We start from the raw sequence: 2,500 nt of genomic DNA on the forward strand, positions 1-2,500 counted from the left end.
AATGGTATTGAATGCTAATACACATCAAAATGTTATTCTTGAAGGTCCCTATCGCGTAAATGAAGTTTAAATCGGTGTTAATTAATGAAAGTATATTCACCTCAACGATACAACTATTAACACAAATAATTGGAGATTTTGTGCTACCAAGAGCAAAAGGTGTAATCATATTCCTGAAAAATAAAGGTTGGTAGACCAGGAGAGACGTATGCTGTACAGAAAGTACCTGTTATCAGAATTGACTGAGGTGTTGCCACCATCTGGGATCAAATCCACATAATCGAGTTCCCCGTATTTATCTCGGATTATCTGAAAATAAAATTTTGAAAAACCCAAAGAACATTAAACATGAAGTCCTTGAAATCCCACAAAATCCGAAAAAATCTATTTGTACCAGTTGATTTACAATCGCTTGCTATCTTGGTCAAAATCCAGGTCATCTAGGTTTGTAGTCATTATATTTTGCGGGCGAATAGCAACAGGTATTATTATAAAATTGCAATTTCGTACACCAATTTGTTATAATATATTTACGTATGATGCCCCGGTGACAGTAGCAAACCGGGATGACCACTTGCCTTCATATCGTGCTTACATGATGCCAACGTGATTTCACATCTCGTATACATGAAAACACACTTAACGTTAATTAAATACATGTACGAAAGGATTGACGAAATTAACGCATTCGGTACCCGTTCCAGTCCAGCGAGAGGTCAAGTTTCATGACGCTGTTGCGGGATTTCCTACCGGAATGAAATTCTCTGGCCGGTGCAAAAACCACGGTGAACTCGCGCAGACATAACATTTTCTGGTGATATCACGTAAACTAACACACAGCCACCAGAGGAAACTGGGGTGAACTCGCGCTGTTACGAATATCGCCCCAGTATCATGTAAACACCACCTAACACTCTGCAAGAGGTATGAATAAACTCATTTATTAAATTCCCAACCTCGGATAATGCAATTGTAGCTTTCTCATTGGTTCACTGGATCTCGGTTATCAGCCATTATACCTGCGTTTGACCTTATATGGAAATGATTGCCGCAAACGTCGCTCAGCATAAAATTTTTGGCGCCCAGAAATCACATCACTTTCCGGTCGTTTCTTAAACTTAAACAAAATTTAGCAAATCCGAAGGTTGAGAATTTAATAAAACAATTATTCCATTCGCCCTTGCTGGATACGAGATGTCATCTCGCGTACAACGCGGGCTCATGGAATAATTGTTAACTATCCTTCCATCATCATCATCATCATATCTTTGTTTACTGTCGGATTTTAGAGTAACTTAGTGTGGCTAATACACCTTATTCCAAAATGGCCGCCTTTTACATATTCTTTCGTTTTTATTCAAATTAGCCCTTGATGCCTCGTTCTTAAGCTTAAAATTCAAAAGAATAGGGAGCTTTAGCAATGACGACGGCAACGGCAACGGCAACGAGAACGTCATGTAAAACATAAATTCCCGTTATTACGATCACTTCGCGACTACTCCGAACTTTTTAATATGACAAAGGTGTGGCAGTCCTTCAGAAATGAAACCGTTACGAGCGGCGGTTAATTAAGGGGAGAAAAATGAAAATTTATGTCCAAGTGCTGACGTTCTCCATAACACCTCAAACTTGGTTATTTCACGTTGTAGTTTTGCTGACGACGGCAAAGAAATTGACAAAAAGGAGAAACGCACGTGCAGGGCGTGCAAAGCTACTGCTTTTGCCTACTGAATATGCAAATTTGTAACGTTCTCGTTGCCGTCGCCGTTGTCGTTGCTAAAGCTCCCTAATATTTTATCTTGAACGAGGCAACAAGGGCCAATTTGTATGCGCATAAATCAGCGGCCATTTTGAAATAAGGTGTATATCTTTGAGCATTAACCCTCCCAACCACAGGCAGACCACAACACCGGGAACTCCATGGCCTACTCTTCGCGAATAGTGTGTGGGTTCTTTTATGTCCCATGGGGCTATGAACATTGAAGGGTTTTAAGACGGGGCCCACGGTTTATAGTCCTCATCCGAAAAGACAAGAGAATCTAACCATTTGCAGATGTAAATACAAAGGCAGCACTTTCTCGTCAACTATTTAAAGACCCTGAGTGTTGGTTCGCCAGGGGCGATCTCACTGCCTCCCGCATGGCAGCCTAATGCTCAACCAACAGAGCCACAGGGCGCACACACGCGGACCAAACTATTACCCAAAACTCACTAGCTGATATTTTAAGCCTCAGAAGCAGACGGTTCTTTGAAGTTGATTTTCCTTCTAGTTAAGGACGGTGCCTACTAATTCAAAGGTATTTTTGCCCCGATTTATGATTATGCAGGAAAGGTAGATCTTCACAAGTGTTATTGAAATTCAAAAAGAAAATTAGGGGTAACCACGTATTTTTCAAAGATAATTCATGAACAATATTTGTATAAAGCTCTAAAATACAAAGCAATGTATGGCGTTCTTTCTCAAATTGAAGCTCAATTATCTCTAAAGAATGCATGGTTA

The 2,500-nt window shown here is 40.2% G+C and overlaps 1 protein-coding gene across 2 annotated transcripts in view; it reads right to left on the reverse strand.

The window, feature by feature from the left end:
* Positions 1-2,500, reverse strand: part of LOC138003816 (probable E3 ubiquitin-protein ligase HERC4) — a 53,269-nt gene that overhangs the window by 7,339 nt on the left and 43,430 nt on the right. For both annotated transcript variants that reach the window (XM_068850066.1, XM_068850067.1), the window contains one exon: positions 227-309. In XM_068850066.1, the coding sequence (XP_068706167.1) occupies positions 227-309 (83 nt within the window). The remainder of the gene's footprint in view (positions 1-226; positions 310-2,500) is intronic.

Source organism: Montipora foliosa, chromosome 5 (assembly GCF_036669935.1).
Source record: "Montipora foliosa isolate CH-2021 chromosome 5, ASM3666993v2, whole genome shotgun sequence".
Lineage (NCBI taxonomy): Eukaryota > Metazoa > Cnidaria > Anthozoa > Scleractinia > Acroporidae > Montipora > Montipora foliosa.